General features: G+C 36.5%; 1 protein-coding gene across 1 annotated transcript in view; it reads left to right on the forward strand.

The window, feature by feature from the left end:
* The first annotated feature begins 5,459 nt into the window (after positions 1–5,459).
* The window catches only part of ZNF804A (zinc finger protein 804A), a 278,213-nt gene continuing 257,517 nt past the window's right edge, over positions 5,460–26,155 (forward strand). Inside the window, exon 1 of the mRNA XM_046658153.1 lies at positions 5,460–5,570. Coding sequence (XP_046514109.1) covers positions 5,460–5,570 — 111 coding nt within the window. The remainder of the gene's footprint in view (positions 5,571–26,155) is intronic.

The raw sequence follows: 26,155 nt of genomic DNA on the forward strand, positions 1-26,155 counted from the left end.
TAACAGTATCAGCTACAGATAAGGTCAGTACTGGTTATTCAATACATATCCCATGGCTAGTTTATTTTTATTTATTTATATTTTTTTGCTGAGGAAGATTCGCCCTGAGCTAACATCTGTGCCAATCATCCTCTATTTTGTATGTCGGTTGCTGCCACAGCATGGCCACTGACAAGTGGTGCAGTTCTGTGCCTGGGAATTGAACCTGGGCCCCCAAAGTGGAGCATGCCGAACTTAACTACTAGGCCATGGGGCTGGCCCCCCATGGCTAGTTTGTACCAGTGTTTCTCATACTTGAATAACATATAGATCCATTTTAAAGATTCCCTAGCATAGATTAAGTTCATCTGTGGCATGATTTTACTTAAATATGTTAACATCAAACCAATTATAAAACCCCATACGCTTATATCTCTTATGTAAATACAGAACAAAAAAATAGAAATAAAATAAAAATACAACAAAACACCCAAGTTTATAATCTTAATTTAATACAACAGATGATGTTGTTTTGCTGAAACCAAATCCTATCTCAAAACATGAATTTGTTTGTGAGTATTTGTGTGTCACTACTGATCTAAGCATGTCTGACGATTATGGTGAATATGGATGCTCTATGGTGATGCATCTTAGAATAAACAAAACCTCTGTATTAAGTTCCTGGATTTTTCATTAGTCTGAAAGAATAAAAGCTGTAATACTTGATATCAATGTGATCACAAACATGAACGCAAACACAAGAGATATATAGTGTCAGAACGTAGTTGCAAATTACCATTATATTATACGGTTTTACAAATGATCAAGAATACTCTTATTATGTTAAGATCATGATAGTATTGAAAAGTAAAGTTTTAAATCCCAGTAATATATTCTGCAACTACTAAGAATATATCACAGACGCATTTGAAAAACATTGGGATGTGCTTTTTTTTTGTTTTCCCAGGATGACAGGAACAGGAACTTGGTTCACAGAAGCTCAGGTAAGGCTGAGTTGCTGGCACTCAGAAGTGCACCTAACTTGTGGATCTTTCACTTTAGTGATGGGAAGTTATCCAGACAGACAGAGTAAAAGCATCCAGAGATTGTAATGACAGGAAGTAGGAAGTCCAGGCACGCGAAGATAGCATCAATGGTCTCAAATAGCAGTAGGCAAAGTCAGGGAATATTTACTCTCCTATAGAAGAACTGGACAGAGTGAGTAAGGGCTGGGATTCACGATGTAGGTGTCCAGCTACTGGTCTGGGAAAGGAGACAGAACCTTGTTTTTCCATTCAATTGCAACAATGTTGTCCTGAAATCTTGTGTGAACCAGGAGCAGGTCAGGAACAACGCTCAGCTGCTGAGCAGAAACCGGGTGCCCAGATTTAAGTTAAGTAAAGCAAGATGACGAACAGGGAGTGCGGCAAATCACTACAAGCACAGAAGACAGGGGATCTTGATTTGAGCCACAATTGTAGAGGGGGAAAGATTGAAGAGGAAATTGCAGCTGCAGAAAGGGCAAAATGGAAGTATAGTGGTGGCAAAAAATAAATTGCAACTTTTTTAGACTAATGTCACTCATTTAAAACTTTTATATTTAAATTATTAATTGTAATTTTTTTCAGCTGGAAAGTTGGCAATTAAACCCATATAATCTATAATTATCTCCTAAAATATTTTAAAATATTTTCTGATTAAGAAATATTGATTCTGCCTGTTTAGAATTGCAATTAAATATTCAACCTAATATAAATTCGCAAAGGCATTGAGAGGAACATCTTCTATTTTTTAAAATTAGAGTGGCATTGTTCCATAGAAATAATCCATGTCAAAATGGTTACTGATAACAGAAATCCTAATTGTTTTGAATAATGGGAATAGACCATGGATTCAAAGAGATTGTAACACAGTACGAAAGTTAAAGATGCTTACTTATGTACTTACTTTCTGATTTTAATTTATTGCCCCCAAAAGGTATGCTTCCTCTGAGAGGATGGAGAAGTGCTGATTTCTTACTCAACTTCTCTCTTCATTTTTAGCAAAATTCAAATGAAAAGATTCTTTCACATTTTAATATAAGAATTCCATTACGTCTAGTAGTAGTTGTAGTTAGAAATCAGATTGCCCATGGTGGTGGCTCATTATTCTCCTGAACATTAAGGTTGATGTGGGGAAGACTCAGCAGGCATCAGAGCTCATTGGTAATGGCCTAGTGAGGATCATGCAGTGTGATTAGTAGTTTTATTTGAATGACCATTACAGATGTGGCTACTCAACTGCGATAATGGTAAACAAAAGGAATCTGCACTCTCTTCTGAAATATGTCTGTGCAAGAGCAAGGTGTAGGTACAAAATCGTGTTGACCATACTCAGTATTAGGTAATTTTGAGATCGATTATCTCATGTGGAGAGAAACAATAAAGATAAATTTTATGCAAAAACCTATGTTCTTTCTTAACTGTTAGCATCCTTCATGTACCAGCAGCAAATCTATGGTGTGTTTACTACTTTTTATATATACATTTAGATTTGGCAGTCAAATGCCACTCCACTGTATCATCAAGCATTTAAGTGGCAAAGGCAGACTATTCAGACAGTAAAGTGCCTCTTTTCAGAGAGTTTTAAGATATTTCATTTATTGAATAATACATATAATTATTTATTATTTCATAATCAACTTTATGTTTATTTTATGACATATGTATCATAAGATAGATATATGTACACACGTATGTATATCATGTATATGATAGATAAACTTTGCCACTGGAAATACAATATGACGTTCCATATAGATGATATTCTGTCCCATGGAACAATGCATGTAGTTGCAGTTCCTGTTTCCTGAACTAGAAATGGAGTTGCATGATGTAGATAAAGATATGAACATTTTGTCAGAAGTATTTTGAGAGAAAAATATTGTGAAAACCCTAGCTTAGATTATTATGACTTGTACACACAAGAAAACTACATTATCTGATTCTTTCATGTATGGGGCATCTTCCATTTCTTTAGGAGATGCTTTGGTTCGGTTGAGTAATAGTGAAAATTTTATCTCCTGTCTAATAACTGCAAGTTTCCAAAACTTCAAAAGACATAATGAAAATCATACAGGTCATTAGTGGTTCCCAAAGTGATGCGTCCAGAGAATGACTGCATCCTCAAAATATAAATAAAAAATAACTGTAATGATAGGAGCCAAAAATGGATTTAGTCTCCACACAATATTTAGTGGAGATCATTTAAATGTTTTTTTCTAATTGGATTGTGTTCATACTAAATTCTAACAAATTATTAGGTGATCTGTTCTATAGTGCATAGAAGTTTGGTGAATTCTTGCTCTCTCTTTCTCCCAAGACTTCCAGACTCCCCCAAGTGGATATCTGAGAAATTTAGCCAAGTATCTCCAAATAACTTGGACACTTCATAATGAGCTTTGATCAATCCACACCAACTTTTTTTCTTTGTTTGCATTGAAGCATGGCACATGGAGAATTTCCCTCAGACGAATCTAGCACTCCCCTTTTCTACCCCTGTAATTTAAGATTTACTCACATGATTACTGCTTCTCTTGTAAAAACTCTTTCTCTCTTCTTCTGTCAAAGAGTGAAATCAAACGGGCAGATTATTTAAGGACCATATTGCAGTTTGCAGAGTCACTGCTCTCTAAAAGCCTATATATAGGACACCCGGAATGTACTGTCTTGAAATCTTGACCTTCAAATAAAGAAGATAAACACAGTTTATATCAAAGCGCAGTTTGCTATGACATAGAAACATCACGATGTCTGGAATCTGCTTTAACCAATTGAGCCATTCAAGGCAAGAGGAAAATAAAGCCTTCAGCAAATCCATTGTCTCCCAGCCTCCCACTGCCTGTTATCGATCTTTTTAAGTGCGGACTAATGAGTCGTATATATACCTGACGAGACGCTCTCACCCTACCACCTCACAGGAGTTAAACTTACACAAAGAGAAAATCAGCCGGGCGAGAACGGGGGTGGGAGGTACAACCAGGCTGATGGCTGCCTTGGCCCCTTCAAAATCAGCGCGGTGGTCTGTCTTCAGGGAACGAAGCAGACCCCATTCCCTACTTTCCGTAACAAACCCATTAGCTCCTTTGCAGATTTTCCATTCAGATCGCTTCTGGGGCGAACGCTTTTGTTCGCTGCCACTCTCTGTAATGGGAAAAGAACTATAGAGAAATGCAAAGCAAGCTCGTGGCAGCAGCCTCTTTGCGGCAAAGCATCCCTATCTGTTCAGCTTTGACAATTTAGGAAGAACTGAGGTTCTCCGGGGAGGTGAGTGAAGGGAGCGCCAGATCCAGGAACACATAAAGCAGGAGTCCCGATTTTTACCTACTATCCACTTCCACTTGGATCGCCACAACTCTCTCTCCTCCCCCAAACTATCAAACAAACACTTAGGATCTCTACAAATGGGTGGTGGTGCTGCTGGGTGGGGGGACATTTTCTTTCTCTAAGGTTCGGAACAGGATCCAGCCTCCATACTAAAAATACATTAAAAACAAATAAAATCAAATAAGCCAAACGCAACGGGTAGCAACTATCTCGAGAGAGAAGCAGCTGCTGGCACCTGCGCGGATACGCTGCAGTTGGAACCGGTTGGCTTTTGGTATTAAATTATTAATTTATTTATCCCCCATGCCCCTCCCCCATCCTCCACTGCCAGGCAAGAAATCTCCGTCTCTAAGACCGCCCCCACCTTAGAGGAGTCTCCCGCTTCCCGGTCGCGGGCCGCTGTGTCGCCCGCCCGCGGTGGCCGTCGTGTCCCCGGCCCTCTGCGGCCGCGGCGTTGAGCGGGGGGCGTCCCGCTCCTTGCGCGCTCCCCCTCGCGCCCCGACCGGCGCGGCCGTGGGTCCCGGCGGCGGCGGGGGAGGGCGGGGGAGGCAGCGGGTGACAGATGTACTCCTCTGACAGCTCTCAGTATCAGCCCAGTGGCTCCCTGCCATTGGCTCAGTGCAATGGACCGGCAACGCCGCTCACTATAATAACACTCATGCCTGCCAGCAGCAGCAACTCCGAGTGCGGGCGCCGAGCGCGGGGGATGCTGCTGCCGCCGCCGCCGCCGCCGCTGCCGCTCGGGCGGCTCCCGCTGCCCGGCTCCACTCGGCCGCCGCGCCGGCACTGACGCCCGCTCGGCCCGGTCCTGCCCGGCCGGCCGGCCCCTCCCAGCCCGCTCCTCCCGCGGGGCGCAGCGCCCCAGGGCGAATTCCGAAAGAAACCCAGCCTGCCTGCGAGAGGGAGGGCGCCGCGAGCATGCGGAGGCGGAGGCGCCTGGGCGCGCGCGGCCGCGGGGCGCAGTGAGCCCGGCCCCGGAGGGCGTGCGAGGGCGGCGGCGGCTCGCCGGGGCGCCCGCGGGTCTCGAGCCCACCCTTCCCGGGCTCCGGCGCGCTGCGGCTGCGGGCGCGGGTGCAGGGAAGAGGCGGCTGCGCTGGAGGAGGCGGCGGCTGCCCCATGGAGTGTTACTACATTGTCATCAGCTCCACGCATCTCAGCAACGGACACTTTCGCAACATCAAGGGAGTTTTCCGGGGCCCTCTCAGCAAGAACGGGAACAAAACTCTGGTAATCGCCTCTGTTTCTCTCTCTCTCTCTCTCTTTCTCTGTCTGTCTCTCTCCTTTCTAAGAGGGCATTTGGAGGATTAAGGTTACGATGAGATTTTGGAGGTGGCATGATTCGATTTGGTTTACAATATATTCGTTTATTTATGTCGTGGGCGTGCGGAGAAAATTAGGTGTAAAAAAGGGCAGGCATCTTAGGGAAGCTGTGATCCATCGCTTTGGTTGACTCTTCGACACCTCACCGGACTCTCTCCACCTCACTCCATAATGCTGAAGATGACCACAGTTTCTCCTTATATGAAGCAAATTGTGTTAACAAGGCCTCTTTTTAAGAAAGGAAAGAACCCTAACCCAGAGTGACCTCCTAACATCTTTCGGCTGAGGAAGGTGAAGGTGAATGAGGATGTGGTTGTCTCTGATGGGGGCAGGGAGCCATGTGGCTGGTGGCGCGGAGCAAGTGGCGGGATTGAGTGATGGTCTCAGAAGGAGTTTGTATTCCGGCTGTCTCCTGAAGGACTGGCAGCAAACTTCTCTAGTGAGGACTTGTCAGTACTAAATGTAACGGAGTGACTCCAGAACCCCATGCCATCAATTTTAAGCAATTCACTCAAAAGAGGTTGGAGATAAGTATAAGGGGCGAGCATTATGTCACAATCAGAGCCATTAGGAAACATGCTAGGCAAACAGAACCCAGGCAGTCGTTAGGAGGTCCTCGCTGGACCACAGAGCTTCAGCTTTCAGCATCCTAGTAGGAAGAGCACTCCTGATTGGTGGGAGAGGATGTGCTGAGCATTTGAGATAGTGCAGGGTGATAGCTCTTACTTTTTCTTCCAAATCCCCTCTTAGCTGCAAAATCTCCCTACAGAACTGACTCTCATGTGTTGGTATCTCCTAAGTATACACTTCAATAAAGAACAAGGAAGTAGAGGGAAGGCTCATTAGGCTAAGTACCGCAAAGAGAGTCCAGCCAGAGCAAGATGGTGATATGCAAATATCTCACTGAAGTCTGGGGCCATTAGCAAGCAGCACCCCTCCCCCCCTTTTTACGAAGCGGTTACTTAGCCTGAATAGATTGAGTAGAAGTTTAAGGACAGACTCAATTAGTTTAAAAGTAAATACAGTATTCTTAATCTACTTTTCTTTATATATCTTAAAATATGATTCTACACTTTTTTTTTAAAAGTGCTGTGATGTGTTTTTCAAGAATGAAAAGTTCTCATCTGAAGTTTTACGCGAATTCTAACATTATGTGATACGTGTGATTTTTTTCGTTTTCCCTTGAATCTATTGGCCTCCTCTCAGTTCCTTTAAGACTCAAAGAAGCAGGGTTAGCCTGTTGTTTTTATTACTATTCTGGATAACTGTTTGTTATTGTTGTTGTTGAACAAAGAAAGAAAATACTTTCTATGATCTTTCTTAGTGGAGTACTATACAGAGCAGTAGGCAAAGGCTTAAGGCAATTATTGACGTTGCTCTGGCTCAGCTTAGAGAACTCAGTTATATGGGAAAGTAAATATTTTTTGGGAAAATTACTTTCATTTTGAAGAAAGTATGCTCTAGTTTGTTTTTTTAAATCTAGTTTCACCTATGAGAAAAGGCAAATTTATTGAACAAGGTCTCGTCTCCGTAGTTACAAACATGGTGTAGGAGTTAAAACCATACAATAGAGTTCATAGGAAAAAAAATACTTGTTTGCCAAACCTCAACTTGTTAAAATTCTGTTAATCTTGATTCTTAAGTCAACCTTGGATTTCTAACGATGGTTGAACTTGCTTATGCTGATTGGTTTGTTGTGGATTTGAAGTTATTAGTTCTTTATCACTCATATTGACAAAAGATAGATTAAAGTCTGGATCTGGGATAAAAATGGGTGTTAAAATGCAGCTACCTACATGAGAGGGATAAATCTAAATATAGGCAAACGTCAGAAGCAACAAACTGGGAAAAAAGGCTTCCAAATAGCTCCTATCGCGTTTCTCCTGGTTACAGTAAAAGGACTTAATTGGGACGTCATAGCTTGTCTTTCTAGGTTGTTTATAAACTGCCAAGTTTGTATTTCCTGTGTAAGAGATTTACACTGACTGAAATGATGTAGGGTCTTGTATATGATTCAACTATATTTGAAACTATTACTTTATAAGTTAATAAAAGTCATATGTTTGTTTTCTATATGCCTTTTAATGATTTTGTTATTGAAGAGAATAAGATTTATGTCTGTCTTTAAGTGTAACAGGAGATTCTAAATATGTTCATAAATGAATGTTTTAAATTAAATAAAGAATGCTTATTCTTTATGGGCATTCTTTATTAACATTTATACTTACCTAAAAATGTATCCTTTTTGGCACATGGGGTGCTAAGGGGACTTACTAGAAGCTAGAACGCACTATAAGCTAAAAACAGAAAACTGAACCTGAAACTTCTCAGAATTAGCCTTAATAAGAAATATACATATTAATTATCTTAAGAATGTATATATGCTACATTTTGAACATTTTCAGGTAAGAATTTATGGTTGTCATGTTTTTAATCTCAGTTTCATGGAGTAATGATTATGAGATCTTTTCTACTTTCTTGCTTGTTTGATTTTGACATATTTTGAATTTTCCTTTTAAAAACATCATCACATTTTGCATTTTGAAATGTGTGTTAAAAGGATTTTAGTAACATCTCAAGTGTTTTTTTTCCTTCTCATTTCAGAAAAGCACAACTTAAAATCATAAAACCATTTAGGGAAAGGATACTTTGAGTTTTCCAAAGAAATTCCAATTATTTTCAATCACTGTATAACTAATGGATATTCTGAACATTTTTTAAATTCCAATTTTTAAAAATAATTTTATAATCTTCAGAAATCATTGAACTGATTTAAGATAACCTGTTACTATTACCCCAAGGATTTTTCATAAATTAGAAGTTACTTAGAGAATAAAGTTACTTAAAGAGTAAAACTCAAATTCCAGTGACATTGATTAATTGCTTTAGTTCTAAATCCAGAATGTAATCCTGCCACTCATACTGAGGTGATTATCAGAATGTACAGTCTTTCCCATAGGTCGTATTATGCCACTCACACATAAAATTAAAAAAAAAAAATACTTTAAAGATTAAGCCTCTTGTTATCTTGACCCTATTCCTGAGCTTTTAAATATATTCTTGACAATTTTAACTGAAAGTATACAAATTTTCATTTTGCAGTGTCTTACAAAGAGAATGGTCACTCTGCTTGTCATGATTTCTGTTATAAATAGCATCATATCTGTGATATAGCTTTAATTCCATGGAATAATAAGCTAATATTTCATTAGTGCTCCAGACTATGTTTAAATAAGTTATATGGGTTAGTGGCAATGAATTAAGTTTACTTTCCATGTATTCTCATTCTTTTTCTTTAGATTATCCCAACCACAATTGGGTATGCAATTGTTTATTGGATAAGGACATTTTGTTATACTTATGTTTTGCAATTGCTCCACAGAATTTCTTTAACCTAATTATATATTTAAAAACTTTTAATAAAAAATATTTAAATATATATTATAAATAGATACATATTTAATATAGAGTTTAAATATATATTTAATGACTTATAATATGGAATTTGGGGTTTGCCTTTGGAACTTTGGAAATCGTTACCAATTTGTTCATTACATTCTGTTGGTCAGCATCTTTAGATCTTGTAATAGCATTATATCTATTTTACTGACTATGGAATTCAAAAGAAATGAGTGGTGGTTTTAAGGTCATACAGTGAGTCAATGTTATAATGCAGGTTTCCAGACTCCAGATATATTTCTTTTATAATTTCTATACTAAAGTAGGGAATCCATACCAATTGATATGATAATATTCATACTGATAAAGAGATGGTAGAGATGTCAACTCTTGTTTAAAGACACTCTCCTTGTTCACTTCCCTCCAGATGTGGGGAAATAGTGCCAGATTCACAGAATAATTTGAATTAAAATTTATTTTATTTCTCATCCTCCAATAAGCAAATACCAATCATTTCTGTCTGGCCTCAGCCCTGTTTCTGTAGGTTGCCCTCCATTTCTAGTATCTTAAGTATCAGGTTGGCAAGAAAAGAAATATTAATTCATTAATCTGTCTTCAACATATTTGTTATTTAGTTCGTTCGGATTTATTGAGATGCCTCAATTGTAAAGCACAGAATATTCTAGGCCCCACAGGCTCTGTGCTAAGTAAAGTATACTAAATATTATTCATAAAGATGTACTTAGGGATACTTCAGTTCATTTTGAACGTGTTAAAAAATATTCACATATTTTGACACATTTGCAGATTTCTTGTCACTCAGGACATTTTCATATGTGTTCATTTTGAAAAGTATGAAAAAATTCTGGGTTTTTCCCTTTGTGTATACAGGAACTCACTAAAATTAGGTAGGTCTTCGAAATATACTATATGGCCTTTTCTTCTAATTATCATTAGCTAGTATAACATTATTATTCATGTCATTCCCTTACATTCCCTTACACATTTCTATATTTCCTAGGGAATGTAATTTAAAGGTTTCTCCACTCATTGGAAACCATTTGTGTGGCACATTTAAGATTGTGCATAAGATTAAAGAGACTAGTTGTTCAATTAGTGCCGCTGAAAAATTATCACTGTTGGATTAATATCCTCAACAAAGGTCAGGGGTGAGGGTGGATTAGGGTGATATCTTAATATATCCTCAAACTTTCCCACTTTATAAACTTGTTCGCATAAACTGTCAGTTATATAGTCTTCCAAGTTTCTTTCACACTATTATACATTCAGTGTTAAAGACTGTCTTGCGGCTCACTTTCCTGAATTTAAGGTATCATATATTCTTTGCTATACTTGTTTTTTATTGTAGCAAAACCTTGCAACATGTGCATTTTCAGAACACATTATTCAAGTAAGGAAATTAATTTATAATTGAATTATTGGTAATATGACCAACTCAAAAATGTAAGCAGTATTTTAAGGCAGATGTAGTCAAGTAATACCCATGATTCCAACATACCTTGGTTAGTTTCTTTCGCTTATCAAATATTGAGTTGTTTTTGATAGCTGAAATTCAAATAGTGACATAATGTCTTGTCTTCACTTATCAGTTCTACAGCAGCATTTTTTAGGTTATCGATGACTGCAATTATATTTTTACTGAAAATACAGATCAGCAGGAGCCTTGGGGACCACCTAGCCAAAGGTTTCATGTGCTTGTATTCAGGGTCAAATTCAGGCGCAGAAGTAGTTTGTTTAGCATGCACCATGTTTTAAAATATTTGGGTTTAAATGTCATTCAAAGAAGAATGCGCTTGACAGTTTGCTACTGTCTACATTGCTCTTTATTGTTACGTAGGTTTTTCACTTACTTACGTTGCCTTCCTAACCAATAAAGGCACTTGAATTTTCCACCCTTTGTTTAGTCCGAGGACCAAATTTTACATGTGGGGAGATGGAAACATTTTCATCAGTCTACATGTGCCCTTTGTTGTGCCAACTTTCAGATAGACAGTGGTTTTCAAAAGACTTTTCTGTGCTGTTTACTGTATATTGGTTGAACTGCTAAATAGTATTCTTCACATCATATATAAAGAAATGGGTGTGGATTTGAGGGTGATGCATTTTTGCATTTTAAAATTGTAAATTTTTGCTCACACCACACACTTTTTTGGTAATTTCTTGTTTTTGGACTTTAAAAAAATTAATTTTGAATGTACTTTTATTCTTTAATTTATAATTTTAGTAAACATGTTTAGCTACAGTGACATATTTGGAAAGTAGTTTTCTGTAAGTATTATGCAGGGGGTAAATTAAATCTTTTAATAATTGCAATGATAATACAGTGTTGGAATAATTTCCTCCAATAATCCTATTTAACTGCGATGTTACTATTGAAGGCAATTGTTGTATATTAGGAGTTTGAGTAATCCTTCTAGAATGAAAAAAATAGCAGTTTTAATCTGTGATGGACTGCAGTCAAAATGCATGAAGAAATGATGTATATCTAATCACTTTTTTATATCGCTAACTACAAAAAGTAAAAAATATAATTTTATTAATTTTCCTTTCTAAAAATTGTAGCCTGAAACCATTTGATCTGTTTTATCTCATTCTAAATTATCGTTTGATTCTGAGAAAATTCTTACCATATACACTATATTATGATGGTGTTTTCAGCTAGCAACTTTTCATTAATTTTGTAAATGTATTACCGTACACTTCCTAGCATGGTATAAGATAAAATGGGGTAATAAATAATTAAAACTCAATCCTCGTTGTCAGAGTAAACAATGTCCATTACCTTATGTAGTACTCTGGACTCTCATAATGGTTTGGCACCATTAGAAGAAAGTTATATACTTTTCTAAATGTAAGTACACTTAATGTAGTAAATGTTTATGATGACAATGCCATATTCAAATTACAAGAAAACTTTTTTTTTAAAATAGCTTTAGAAAAATGAGCTATGCAGAGTGTGATGGCTACTTTTATGTCAACCGAAATAGTAGCCAGTTATTTCCTCAAACACTAATCTAGTTGCTGTGAAGGTATTTTGTAGATGTGGTTAATGTCTACAATCTTTTCACTTTAAATAGAGGAGATTACCCTTGCTAATGTGAGTGGTCTCATGCCATCAGTTGAAAGGCTGTAAAGCAAAACGAGATTTCCTGGAGAAGAAATTCTGCCTCAAGACTACAGCATCAAATCCTGCCTTGAGCTTCCAGCCTACTGGCCTGCCCTACAGAAGCCCCACAAACCCACAATCACTGAGTCAATTCCCAATTTCTTCAAATAAATCTATCTTCTATCTTTCATCTATCTATCTCTCTGTCTATCATCTATCTATCTATCTGTCTATTTATCTATCTTTCATCTATCTTTCCATCTCTCCTATTGGTTCCATTTATCTAGAGAATGCTGATTGATAAACTGAGGATCAGTTTATGATGTCTCTTTTACAATAAGGCAACTCAATATTTGAAATAGAAATCATACTTGGATTTAATTGGAAATAGGTGAAAATGACATTGTTAGACTATTTAGGTTTAAAATTGATAGACCTTGTTGTGGAATGTTTCTGTTATTTTGTAAGGAAATTTATATAACTTTATTTAAAAATTTTCCCTGGATTACAATCTATTTCTCAATTAATTCCTCCCCAAAAACCTTTATAACGTGTAGAGTATAGTTACTCTTATCTATTTAGCTCCAATAGCTAATCATACGTGTATTTATTATACTTGAAGATAATCAGGCTATCTTTAAATGAGAGAAAATATTTTTAAACGATATCAAAAGTATACAATTTGGTAGCCTAAATTTAAGAAAATAGGCTTTAAGGGGTGGCCGTGTAAAATTAAGTACTTGAATTTTACAAAACAGAAATGTTTTCATGAAAAATCTACAGAATGATGTCAGTGCCCACCAGCTAAAAAACACCAGGAACACAACTCTAGTTGAACCAAGTTGGACCTATTGGTACTTGTTGGAACAAGGTAAACTGCACACCTTAGAGGTCCTTGATGCATCTCATGAAGAGGGAATAAGGGATAGTTTTATAGGATTTGGGATTGTGTAAGTTGATTTTGTGGAGGGTTGATGAAAGCATTGTTTTTTTTCTGGATTGTACTGTGAGAAGGAAGTGGCAATTCTGTGGTTGGCTATCTTAGTACTTTTTATCTAGGAGGCAACAAGAACAGAGTGGGGGTAAAGCTGTCATTTGTAAAGAAGCAGCTTTTGCTCATGTTGGCTGGCAGATGGGGATGTTTAATAACAAAAACAGTGTGTTTGTTTTTGTCTGTGCTCAGACATAATTGTAGAGTGGTCTTGTTTTTTTCTAGTTCCATCATACTCATAAATGACCTTGTCTGACGTTAGTGGACTATGAAACTGGTCATGTTTGATAAGAGATCACCACGCCTTACTCTTAGATCCAGACAGGCTCCTAGCCAGCAGTCCCCAGGGACTGCTTTTTTCTTACTCAGATGTGACATGAGAGTGTGTGGTTGCAAACAAGAGGGAGGCAAGGCCATCAGAGAGGAGAATTCAAGGAAATTAGACCCAAAGCTGGGGATTTTTAGGGATGTGGGAGAGAAGGAGAATGGTCGAGAATTACCAGGGTAGAACAAGTAAGACATGTGCCCTGCGCTAGCATGTTAATATGAGGACATTGGGAGATAAAACATCCACCCATCTCTTGAGAGAGATACTAGGGGAACAATGTTTTCAACAGAGACAGACCTCAGCTGGAGCAAAAAGGTGAAGTGAAACTTCAGTGAAAAATCTAAAGCTGTAGAGATTTCATTAATAATGGACACTTCTGAAATCAAGGAGATACAGTCCAAGTGTTTTAGAACATGTGAAAATATAGAGAATTGTGTCATAAAAGAGGATGTAACATAATAACATGGAGACTGAAGTCCAGAGAATGAGAAAGAATTTGGGAATTCTGGGCAAGTAACATTGAAGGTACAGGTAGGACAAAGTTCGTTCTGATAATCCCAGTGCGAGTAGCGGTAGCAATGGAGTGGTGGAGGATGACAGAGAGGTAGGAGTCCTGTGGGGAGCACTCAGAGTTCTTGGGCTCACCTTTGACTCCTCCTGTGAGACTTTGTTATGGATGGTCCTACTCTGAGCCTCAGAACCTTCTCCTGCCCCCTGCTGAAGTGTTATGGCAGAGGGGCACGGTTAGTCCTAGGGTGCAGATTTCCTCCATATTCAGCCACTGGGGGTTCAAAGTATTAACAATGATTCAAAGTTAACCCATCCAAATTGCCTTGTTTGTGTCTTTCAGATAGGAAGCGCCTATAGAATCTGATGTGGAGCAAACAAATTTTGGTTGGAGTGACTTTAGAAAAGGTCTGGAACTCTGGGCATTTCCAAGCACCTTAGATGGATTATGAAAAGCAGGAGAGTTTTGGACAGTAAGATACTGGGAAGGAAGAAAGACCAGTTGCAGAAAAGGATGGGGGTTCATGATGAGAGGTTTGTGCTGAAGGATTTTTCCTACAACTGGTCAAGGATAGAAAGATGGGATAAAATATGCATTCTCTCTTTGTTTAATGAAAACATCTCAAGTGACGTAGTTCAGCGGCCTCCAAGGAAGTATCAGCAGAAGATGGGTAACGTTACCTTTGTGGTATTTCCCTCAAAACCTGATTTTGGCAAATCACCTCTTCTTATTTAAATGAGACAAAGTAGCTTCATGGTAGGAAAGAGAATGGCTGCTTTCTCTCCAGGATTGTGTTCTTGTGTCCAGTTTAGCATGTCTTCATCAAAATACTTACTGTCATGCTTTTGCTTAGTGGTTGAAAGCATAGACATTTTATAACCAGATGAATCTGAGCTCAAATCCTAGATATACCTCTGTATCAGTAAACAGTTAGTAAGAAAAAGAGATAATTGGTCAGATGAGACAAATCGACCACAGCTAGTCACTAGCTTTATGACCTTGATCAAGTTCACTTCTCTCACTATCAGTTATATCATCTTTAAATGGAAATGATGATAATACCTAACTAGAAAACAGCTTTGCAGATCAAATGAGATGAAGCATATAAAGTAATTTGCACAAGATTTGACACATAGTAAATTCTTAATATGTGATGGTAGCTATTGACAATGTTTCATCCTGGAACATTCACATCTGTATTAGAATCTCATTCACTCAATTCAGTATGTATAAATTTACATTATTTGGATGCTTTTAGTATTGAACAATATCAATATTTCCTTTTTTTCTCAGTTAACCCATGGCACCTCTTACATACTTATCCTTACCTGAACATTCACTAAATCTCCTCCACTAAATATGGATTGGACCCTGAATAGTCAAGGAGATAAAGAAATGAAAATTCTATGGAAACCTTCAGATAGCCATTTTTTTGACTCATAGATTTCATGGAACGATACTTTGTGCTCGTAGGAAGCTGGCTCTTTGGGAAAACTTAAAATTTTTCTTAACTCTCTTCAGTAATGATTTCCATAGCTCTGATTCCCTTGCAAAGTCTTGGATCACTGCAGTTCTGGTGTTACAAAATTAATATTTACACTAGGGGGCAGCATAACATTTCCTCTTGCGCTCATATAGACAGGCACTATAGTAAATAATCATGGATTCATAAATTTGTCAAATATAGTTACCACAGTTTTAATAGCTAGAAGTCACTTTAAAATTTCACTCAGCAGGAAGTCAGTATGGATATATGACATGGGTGTGATGTATTTGCTATATACTTTATTTATACAAGTAATTATTCTTGACCATTCTCTACCTCAGTCACATGTGATATACGTAGTAAGATGGAGCTGACATAGAGTTGATGTCCAACTATACCTTACTAGGCTATCATTTTGGCTGTACAACTGTCAGTTTTCACTATTGAAGTTGATGTTTCTGGGTTCATCTGAGTACTTCTAACCTACTAGTTTTATGATTCTTAATGCCCAATTTATTTTAATGTCATAGTTAATTTATAATTAAACTTGATTGACATTTTTCATGGAATACATTATTAAGCAAAATAAAGGTTGACTGGGATGACCATTTCTTGTTGAAACAAGAATAGCTAAAACACGAAATACGAATACGTGAAATTGTGAATCCAACTCTATTTTCGTGATTGCCACAAGCAATACTACAGAAAAATAGTTGAAAAAATCTGAGACTCAAATTTCCCAGTTTTATTAAAATTTAATAGAATTTCCTCCGTAGTAATTGAGATTACATTTCTTCGGGAAAGCGTGCAGGTTGCATAAAATAGCACAAACTGTTCTATTTGTGCCACTAATCACTGTGAAATTGTTGATGCAACAGGAGAGATGCAATTTTTATGGATCAGGACTTAGAGGAGTTGGTATTATGATACATGCTGCTACCCAAAAACTCAGGAGGCTATTTTTCAGGTAGAATGATATTAGTAAAATTTCCGATGTAGCATATTACATATTGCTGTCCTGGAGAGCCACTTTTAAGACAATCTATTAACATATTATTCCACAGTAAAGAGTTAGTGAAGTAAATAATGATAATGATAAATCAAAACAAATTGATCCACTTAGTACAGTGCCTAGTATAGCTGTAAGCATAATTTGATGATATAAGAAAAAATTAGAGACTGATGTTGTTTACTTATATGTTAAATTGCTTTAATTAAAATACTATATCAATAATTCAATTCACATACGCTACAGTCTGAATAATTATTTGCCTTCCAAGTACTAAACATGATAACCATTTTGCATTATTAATAAGGTGCCGATACAGTTCTATCAACTATAGAAACTATAGGTCATGTGAGAGATTATTCTCTGTTTTCACTAGTACTCTACGTAAAATAAGTATAATATGTATTCATGGGCACAGGCAAAATTGACATGCTCACACACAGCAAAATCATTCTCTCTCTTTCTCTGCCTCTCTCCCTCCTTCTCTCCTTCTCTGTCTCTCTCTAACTCCCTTCTTGCTACACCCCCACTCTAGTCTAGAAAAGCAGAGAAGATATTGTTATTCCGATTTCAACCTGTCTGCCTATTTCTTTCTCAGGAAGTACACAGCATTGTACTAGCAGTTTGGGCCAGGTCCAGAGATTAAAAAAATTATTTATTTGAGAAGTAATTAAGAACTTCTCCCACCTCAGCCACCAGATATAGTATGAGAGGTCTGAAAATAGCACTGGTAAGATCTTTGGAAATGTGAAGCAATTCGATGGCCAAAGTTCCACTGGATGACCACAATCGTAGGAATTAAAAATAAATAAACAGAGAGAGAAGGAGAGAAAGGAAGGAAGAAAGGAAAGAGAGAAGGAAGGAGGAAGAGAGAAAAAAAGAAAGAAAGAAGATCGTTAAATTTTCTTAGTTAAGAATGTAAACTAATATAAGAAGATCTATCACCTTGAATAATTGGATGAAGATACATCCAGGTTTGTCTGGGAAAATTCCAGTTTAGTCTGTTTTCCTGGAATGGTACTGCCTTTAACTCTCAGAATTATGCTGAATTTGGATGATAATCTATACACTCATCCTGCTAAATATAGAAACTGCCACAGTGACAGGAATCTGCCTGAAATGATTCTCCATTCTCTATCCTGGCTTAAATTCTGTGTTCTTTTAGGATTTGTAGATTCCTGTGAGAATGCTATTTACAGATGATGTCATTAATATGATACTTGGCTATTTTTTCAACAACCCTAAGCCCTATAATAGGCAATGATAAAAGAAATGTAGTTACTCTTTCTCCCACCTTTTGGCAGTTTGAGTTTAGCCACGTGACGGAAGAAGGGATGTTCAGAAGCAGGATGGTGCAAAGGCATAGGGCCAGTTGGAAATGATTTGAGCAGCACAGTGGGATTAAGAGGAGGAAGGAACCACAGTGAGGGTCCAGTGGCCACAAATGAGTGAAGCCTTGCCAGTGAAAAGTTCCTGAGGCTGAAGAGCCAGCTGTGTTGTTCCAAGCTGACTATTTTATTGGCAGAATTTTGGCCAAGCATTGCCAGTTTTGGTTCCTCAACAAGCCTCATTCAACAGGGTCACCTTTGAATCTGTCAGCTACCTAATACTTCAGTAAGGGTATTTTATGCTTCATTTAATGTGTTAATTTTGGATGATTTTAGCTGAGAAACCTGAGTAGAATTAGGACAACTGTTGAATTACACTTATTTTTTTCAAGAACTTGAATATTTTGCATCTAGAGAGTTTTGACAGCGTCACTCCCTCCTTTGCTTCGGATCATTCCCCTTGCTGTTCTTCTACAGTGAAAGGTATCCAGCCTCTGGAACTAGACACACTTAGATTTGAATTCTGGCTATGTAACCTGGGCCATTTACTTAACTTCTCTTAGTTTCCGTTTCTTTATCTATAAACAACAAAAATTGTAATTCACTTAGTCTCTTCTATATCCCAAATGTTATTTTAAGCATACTATATAAAATATGTGTAATTACTGCTGAACTAGTCTAAGATGGGTATATGTGAACAGGGTTATTGTCAGTATTAAATAATATAAGAAATTTCTTTACGTCAGTGGCTGGCACATAATCAAAGCTATTATTTTTACCATTATTGATGTCTTGAAGATTTGTCCTTCCTCCTTTCCAAAGCTAATATATGGACTTGTGCTTTTCAGATAGAACATGAAAGATGCCAAAAGAGTAATACAGAACATAGGTGCTTTAGGGAAGCCAATGAAAAATAGGCCAGGGAACTGATCATAAAATTTAACACCTATATACGTCCTATGAGTGGATTACCTAGTTTATTTTATGCAGAAAAACTAACGTCCTCAGGTGTACAGATTCCAAACTAGATGGTCATAATTATCACCTGAGGATTTAGAAAATACAACATCCTAGGGGCCGGCCCGGTGGTGCAGCAGTTAAGTGCGCACATTCTGTTGCGCAGGCCCAGGGTTCACTGGTTCAGATCCCGGGTGTGAACGTGGCACCACTTGACAGGCCATGCTGTGGTAGGCTTCCCACATATAAAATAGAGGAAGATGGGCACAGATGTTAGCTCAGGGCTAATCTTCCTCAAAAAAAAAAAAAGAAAATACAACATCCTAGATTTCACTTCTTAGCCACTAAATCTTAATATCTATGAGTAGGGTCCAGGAATCTAGCTTTCGTAAGAGTCCCCAGATGCCTCTCACTATTCTAGCATAAAGTGCATCTGGCCTGGTTTCAGTGGATGTGTTCCAGAAGGATGTTTGGATGTCACACACTCATATTTAGTATGAGAGGTGAGACCCTGTTCTTGTCCTTTCTTAGGTTCTCTGCCCAACACTCTTCCTCATCCCACCCATGCCCCCAAATAGATCCTCTAAAAAGCTAGCGGAAATACATTTATTTCATCGTAAAGAAAAATGAAATTAGAAAAAGTGCAGCTAGAACATAGTCTAAGTCCTAGCTTCAACCTCCTGAGGCAATGTAGTTAACTTGGGCAATATCCTTTTCAGCAGTATTATGAATATTTTATTCATGTAGTCATTAGGGGTAATAATGCATTTGATAGTATTCAATGATTTTCAGTGTATTTTGTTTTAACTCATTGTGTTGAACAACAAAGCAAAGGATTGAGCTAATAAAACAGATAAACATCAGGTAATTTACAAAATAAAAGACATAAAGTTGAATAGTTCTATGAAATCTAGAGTGGTACTAGGTACTTTTATGAAAAGTATATCAAAGATTTAACATTGGTAACCAGGATTTATAAATAAAATCATATGTACCAATTATATTCTTATTAAATCAGCTAATATATCTCAATTACCTTTTGGGATTCAATTTAATTATCTTGTTTTTAAATTTCATGTAATTATTCTTAAGGTATTGTTAGCTTATAGGGGATTATTTTTATCACTTTTTAGAATTTTTATTTATAGTGTGATTATGATTCCATTAGAATCAATTCTGTAATAATTGTGTGGTTAAATCAGTTATTTAATATAGTTTGAAAAAGTATCTAAATGCTTTGATTAATCTATCTAAATAATATTTTCAAGTCCTAAGATTGAATCAACTCATTTAATTAAAGTTTTCAATTATTGAGCACTTATTCTGTCAGGTCCAGTGCTAAAACAATAAAATATTTCGTTTAATCATTTCAGCAACTCTTTAATTTGGTATTGTTACCATTGCCATTATACAAATGAGAAAACTTAGTTTTTAGATTTTATTCAAGGTCATCTATGTTGTTTTTAATTCATAACTGTCTTGTGGATACTGTAGACAGTGGATAGGAATACTAAGACTCAGCATATGTATGTCCATGTCTATTCCATTTGTTTAGCTCAGCGCACAAATAATGAACATCATCCATACACATATCCTAGAAAACATGGCTGTGCCCACTTATAGAGATTTAAAATTAGGAAATCTATATATAAATCCTTAATATTTCTCCAAAATATCATGTTTTTATTCTCGAAAAGAATTTTTAATTTTATTTCTCTGATTGCTTTCCTATTTTTGGTACCAAATTCTGGATACTTAATTAAAATTTGCATTATTGCCCATTTGTTTGCTCATCAATAAAGTGTTCAATAAAGACATTTTCATGTTTCTTTTTCTTTTTCGTATAGGTAACTGAACAAAAGCTAGTTAATTAGATTAAATAAATTGTGTCAAATGGTATATTTTATTTACATTATATATTCCACCAAGGAAGAAAAAAAGATTATTTAATAAAAGCTATGATTTCAGTAAAATTTAGGACTCAAGATATTTTTCTAGTCATTTCAATTCACTGTGCAATTGATTTCTCTCAGCTTTTTTCATTCCTAGTGTTTGCGATCTTCTATTTACTAAGTGTTAAGAGTAAGACAAGTTCTCAAACTAAAGCAGATAGCGAATTATTTGCAAGTCATTTATAGCTGAAAGAGCAGCATCATTTTCTGGGCTGTATTATTGGGTTTTTCATTTGTAGGAATAAGATAAGAGAACCTGTCCATTTTCTAATCACAGAGCTCTGCAGCGCACGTTTGTAAAGGGTTGACTTTCAGCGTTAGACAGTTCGTAATGGGTAGGTTATCCTCCCATCTTTCTTAGAAGATTATTTTCAGGGAGAGTACAAGAAAATGAAAAAATCTGAAGCCTTTTAATATGTTTTTTGGTAAGATGCTGGTGCTTCTAAATTTTCTCCTAATTGCTGGCTGTGCTGCAGAGGAGAGGATTTGGGTGGGGGATGCGGGGGTGATGAGAAAAGCACCTTGTGATGTGTGAACGGAAAGGATCCTTTGAGCAGCCCTTTGGTATGATCTGTAAAGAGCTTTCTGCTTTATCCTCATCAGTTTGGTCCAAGACTTAACTGTGTGTGTGTGTATTTGTGTGTGTGTGTGTGTACACACATATATCTGATCAAGATAAAACCTCTAAATGTAGTTACAAGCTTCTGGGGTATCTTGGGGAATAGGAGCATTTTTAAGGATTAAGGATGTCTTTATGCTGAGAACACATTATAGTAACTTTTTGAAGTAGAGAATAAAGAAGTCAACATAATTCACTGCAAAACAGAAACTAGAAACAAAAACTGTACAGCTAAAAATAATACTGATAGTAAAAATCCTTAGAGTGGACACTCACAAGATAATCACATACCCCTTCATCACACCCTTTGTCACATTTCTTCAAAGTTCATATTTTTATATAAATATGTATCCGTAGCACAAAAAGCATATGCTTTTTAACCATTCAGTTACCATTATTACCTCCATTTTACTCATGAAGAACTGAAGAGAATCTAAGGATCTTAACTGACATTACAAAAGTTCACAAGTGGTTTAGCTTAATTCTGTCTTAGAGTGTCTTTTAATCACAGACACAAGAAGTGCTAGCTATTTATATTAACTTTTATAATAATAATTGCTATAAGCACTTCCATTTTACAAAGAAGAATAACTATAACTGAGAGGTCAGTTAATTATGCAATGCAAATTTTATATATTACTTGCAAAATATTCTACATTCTACCCTTAAAACTGTTTACGATTAAATCTATACATAATAACAAAAGTATATCAAATTAGAAATCTCATACGTATTTCCCAAAATAAGTGTACAAGTATTCCCAGGAAAGTATGTATTCTAGCTTTTATAAGTTTTAATTCCATATCACATAATTCTATTGGTTTGTCAGAGAATCAATAGTAAATACTCCACTAAATTAAAAATGTGTGCTATTAAAGACAGTTTGTATGGAAACATTTAAAAATAGAGAATAATCATATTTAATCATACCTTGTTGAGCTGTTGCCTGTAAATCCCTCAGATCTGTTTTGTGTGCTAAATATTGCTCACCAAAAAATTATAACTCATTAACTTTCTTTAATAGAAGTTAAAGGAACAAATAGTGTTACAGAGATTTGTACAAGTATAAAGTAAAATATATTGCTTTGTATTCTCCTAAAAAATTGCTAGCTTTGCAAATTGATTCTCAAAAGGGAGAAGGGGGCAAGCAATAATTTTCACCAGAAAGAAGGCTATGAGTGTGAAAATAGGGTTGCATTTTTGACAGTGGATAGGAAGCTAAGTGATTTGATTTTTATTTTAGCAATTATCTCTCATCAAAAATTGGCAAAATGGACTCAAGTATTTCTTCATCAAATGTGAATTAAGGAGGGTAGTAACACCAGCTGATGATTTTCCCTTTCTCCTCCAGTGGTTGCTTGGTCATCAGGGTGTGGAATCACACTTATTCTCCTTGCTCAAGCCTGTTGAAAGTAATCCTCAAGTCATGATTGGAGAAACACGAAAAGAAAAGTCAAATGGAAGGCAAAGAATAGTAAATAAAATAAGAGATTTAATAGACATTCTACAGAGAAGAGTTACAATTATTGGTAGGGTAAAAAGTATCATAATTACTTGATCAATTTCATCAGCTATAAACACGAACATCCTACTGATATTTTTATAATTTGAGAATCCAAGGAAAAGGGTAGACTGTTATCTTCAATTGTAGTAAATGTTTAGTAAGAAGATAGCTGTCATTTATTTCAAAATTGAGTATTTGGATTTTTCATGTATTTTGCTTTTCTATATATTTAATATTTTGTACCAATAATAATTGATGATTGGTACATAAGTAAGTAGATAGATAGATAATGACATAAATGAAACAGACTATAGTCTATTACTAATTTCTGTCAATTTTGAAATTTCAGAAAGGTAGAAAGAAAATATCATACATACATATTTAAAATGCACTTGAAATTTTGTTATATTTCCACAAACATTTTTTCCATGTCTAATTTTTTGTATAGAATCATTTACAAAAGCTACTTTCCAGATAAAATATTTTTCTTTCTATTTTTAACAGCACTGTCAGATAATTTTTTTTTAATATTTAGGTACTTAAGATCAAAGTTTGGAACTCTGACAATTTTCTGGTAAAATACCTCGTGAACTTGCATATTAATCCCAGTAACAAATTATTTCCTGTTATCAGCATTTGCATTCATAATTACATATGTACATATATTTGCATAAATTGTATATCTTTAGATGGACAAGTTGATATTAAGTGAAAGAGCATTGGATTTAGAATTTGAAGATTTAGTCCCTAATTATTCTAATTAACTATGACCTAGTTTCTGGATAGTTATGTATGATGCTTGAGAAACTATATATCTGCTCAGCAGCACATCTATTCATCTGTTTCCATATTCCTGTAACACATATTTATAGATTACCTCTACATATAAGATTCTGTACTAGGCGCTGTTAATGCAATGGAAAGCTATAAAGACTTGGTTCTTTGCTTCCAGAGTGTATTGACTAATGCAGATGTCTCCAAAGTGGGATGCACCCTAGAAAGTGTACAGTATACTTTACAGAGAACAAGTAGAAATATTAAAAACAATCTTTATATTTGTGATTATCTAATTTCAAAATGTTTTTATAATATTTTATACTGTAGAAATGCATGTATGTATTGGTATGTATTAGCTTGAAAGTATTTTGTTAATAGGGTTGTACTGTCAAAAAAATTCAGAGACTGGATTAGGATAAGGGAAAAGAGTTGAATGAAATATCTTGTATAACAAAGACGATATAATTTTTAAAGAAGAATTAAAAATTTTTTGGCTTGAATAGTTTGAAACATCGCCTATTCGATGTCCCCTGTTGTTAGGGAATTAAGCATCGATTTGTACATAGTGTGTTCTAGACATATTTCCAAGTATTTTGTTTGAATTAACAAGGTTTCATCATCACAACAACTCTATTTGGAAAGTACTCTGCTTATATCTAACTCACAAGTGTCATTCAAATTCAGGTAATCTGTCTCCAGAGCCAGAGCTTGGATCCACTATGCTAGACTGTCTCTCATGTGTCAAGTTCATTGATAGAGTGCAAAGATAAAGCCGGATCTGGAAACAAGAGTAGTATCAATAGTTTTAATCTATTTTTTATTATTTACATCTTTACATCGTGTCATGAGATAGGCAGTCTTTCTGTTCTTGTGAAGTACCTCTTTCCCCGTAGCATTAATTTATAGTTTTCTGATCATATTGTTTTTAAGTGCTGTTTGAATAGTCATCCAAGATTGAATCAAATTTGAGCCTTACACCGTGCCGAGCACTGCATCAAGACCCGGGAAAATGGAGCTTATTGAGATAAATCCTCTGCACCAGTAGGAACTTTCACTTTGCACTGAATATTAAAATAATATTTTATTATTTCTTTTTAAAGATTGGCACCTGAACTAACAACTGTTGCCAATCTTCTTTTTTTTGTCTGCTTTTTTTCCCCAAATCCCCCCAGTACATAGTTGTATATTCTAGTTGTGGGTCCTTCTAGTTGTGGCGTGTGGGATGCAGCCTCAGCGTGGCCTGACAAGCAGTGCCATGTCGGTGCCCAGGATCCGAACCAGTGAAACCCTGGGCCACCGAAGCAGAGCGCAAGAACTTAAGCACTCAGCCACGGGGCCGGCCCCTTAAAATAATATTTTAAATTACATATAAAATGCTGAGTGAAAACCCTGCCTAACTCCTTCAGTAGAATTTCACTGTATTTATTGAAACTGATTCATAACATATATACTTTGGGGTATATCAAACTATTATTTTGTTTTTATGTCAATTTCAATTGTATATAAATTTTATTAGTGTTGAAGTTGCTCTCAGATAACATTGGTAATTTTATTTATTTTATGTTAGAACTAAATATAAAAGTGTTTTGGGTGAGTTAGGTTGTATGGTATATTCGTTTATTGGGAAATATTTATTAAGCATGTCCTGAGTGTGCACCTGTGGCGGGTTAGGTGCTAGAAATGTCGTAGTGAGCAAAGGCTCACCAATTCCCTGCCCTCAAGAAGCTGATGGTCTGGCAGGGGAGGTAGGTGTTCATCACTAAGTGTGTGGTCTTAGGTTCCTAGGGCCGCCGTGACACAGATCCACAAACTGGGTAGCTTAAAACAACAGAAACTTATTCCCTCATAGTTGGAGTGGAAGTCAGAAATCAAGATATTGGCAGGGCCACCCTCCCTCTGAACCTCTAGGGCGGGACCCTCCCTTGCCACTTCTAGCTCCTGGTAGCTGAGGCATTCCTTGGCTTGTGGCGGCAGAACTTCAATCTCTGCCTTTATCGTCACATGATATCTTTGTTTCTGTGTTTCTATGTCTCTGTATCTTTACGTGACGTTGTCCCAGTTTGTCTCTATTTCTTTTCTTATGAAGACACTGTTCATTATTGGATTAAAGCTCAACCTATTCCTATTGATCTCGTCTTAACTAATTACATCCACAAAGACCCTATTTCCAAATAAGGTCATTCTGAGATGTTGAGACTTAGCGCTTCAGCTTGTCTTTTTTGAGGACACAATTCAACCCATAATAAGTATCATTGCAAACTATCTTAAGTGCCATGCGGGAAAGGTACAAGCAGACTGAGAGCATGTACAGTCGGAAATGGTCTAGTGTGGAATGTAAGGAAGGCTGGGTAAATCTAAGTAGGTAGAGGTGGCAGAAGGTGGGACTCAGTCAGAGAAAACAGAATGGCATGTGCCTTTTGGAGAGAGGAAGTTTAGCATCTTTAAGAAACTGAAGGAAAGCCAATATGACAGGAAATTTTAGAGTTGCTAAGGAGTTGGTGGAGATG

This window comes from Equus quagga, chromosome 4, assembly GCF_021613505.1.
Source record: "Equus quagga isolate Etosha38 chromosome 4, UCLA_HA_Equagga_1.0, whole genome shotgun sequence".
NCBI lineage: Eukaryota > Metazoa > Chordata > Mammalia > Perissodactyla > Equidae > Equus > Equus quagga.